At 38.1% G+C, this 991-nt stretch overlaps 1 protein-coding gene across 1 annotated transcript in view; it reads right to left on the bottom strand.

The window, feature by feature from the left end:
* LTBP1 (latent transforming growth factor beta binding protein 1) overlaps window positions 1-991 on the bottom strand; it is a 482,178-nt gene that overhangs the window by 1,761 nt on the left and 479,426 nt on the right. The window contains exon 29 of the mRNA XM_012652425.1: window positions 5-33. Within this exon, the coding sequence (XP_012507879.1) occupies window positions 5-33 (29 nt within the window). The remainder of the gene's footprint in view (window positions 1-4; window positions 34-991) is intronic.

Below are 991 nucleotides of genomic sequence, written 5' to 3'. Positions count from 1 at the left end.
CAGCCTGTAACTCCTCAAAGCTATTTAAAAAACCTGGAAAGAGAATGGCAGGAGCCAAGTTAGAAATTTTCAACCTCCTATGCCATTTTTTAGAATGATTTATTAAGGGTATGGTTCATTTTACATACATATCTATAAACATATATATACATATTTCAAGCACCTTAACATTAGCATTAGAGTTTGAAAATGTCTGTATACAATATTAAGCATAAAAATATTAAAAATTTTGTATGTTGTGCAGATGAGCTCCACATCTTGAATTTTGATGTTCTGTATTACACTTACATAAGATGAGAAGGCAAGTATAGTTTTTGCTTTGCTCTTAATTATTAAGAGGGTTCATCCAAAATTCCAAATTTCCTGAGTTTGCAGCATGGCAAATGTCAGAAAATCTTTGGGATGGAACCAATGGAATTCACTATCCGAGTTCAGTAGGCATTTGCTAAGAAGATCCGTAAGGGTGAGGCAGTACTTTTTCACTTGGAGTTTGCAAGACCAGGGAAAAGCCCGCTGGCCTGGCCATGTGAAGTCTGTTTGTTTGCTCTGGCTGTGGAATGGGCCATACAAAAGGGCTCTCTCAGGGATCAAAGGATAAAGGCAGTGAAGGGGCCTCAAAACATCCTGATAAATGAGAAAAGTACATCACACTTGTGCTTATAAAACCAAAAGTCTTTTTTAAAGAAAACAAAGAAACTCTTGTTTGACTCTTTTTATAGTTTAAATATCTTCAAACTGATCCAGTGCTAGTGTCTAGAGTTTTCGTAATATAAAAACAATTTAGCCAGGCAGCAAGAGGTTTTAGCTCTCATTCTAGAGAGGAAAATTGTAAATAGAAATCCATGGTGATACAAACACATTGCCATGTGACCTCTCCTCTCCCCTCCCAAATGTACCACAAATAAGCTTCAAAAATATAAGATACGGCCGGGCGCGGTGGCTCATGCCTGTAATCCTAGCACTCTGGGAGGCCGAGGCGGGCGGATTGTTT

The sequence above is a fragment of the Propithecus coquereli genome, unplaced genomic scaffold (genome assembly GCF_000956105.1).
Source record: "Propithecus coquereli isolate 6110/MARCELLA unplaced genomic scaffold, Pcoq_1.0 Scaffold39, whole genome shotgun sequence".
Lineage (NCBI taxonomy): Eukaryota > Metazoa > Chordata > Mammalia > Primates > Indriidae > Propithecus > Propithecus coquereli.
Note: the sequence above shows the minus strand (reverse complement) of the source record. Positions and strands in the feature narration are given on the sequence as shown.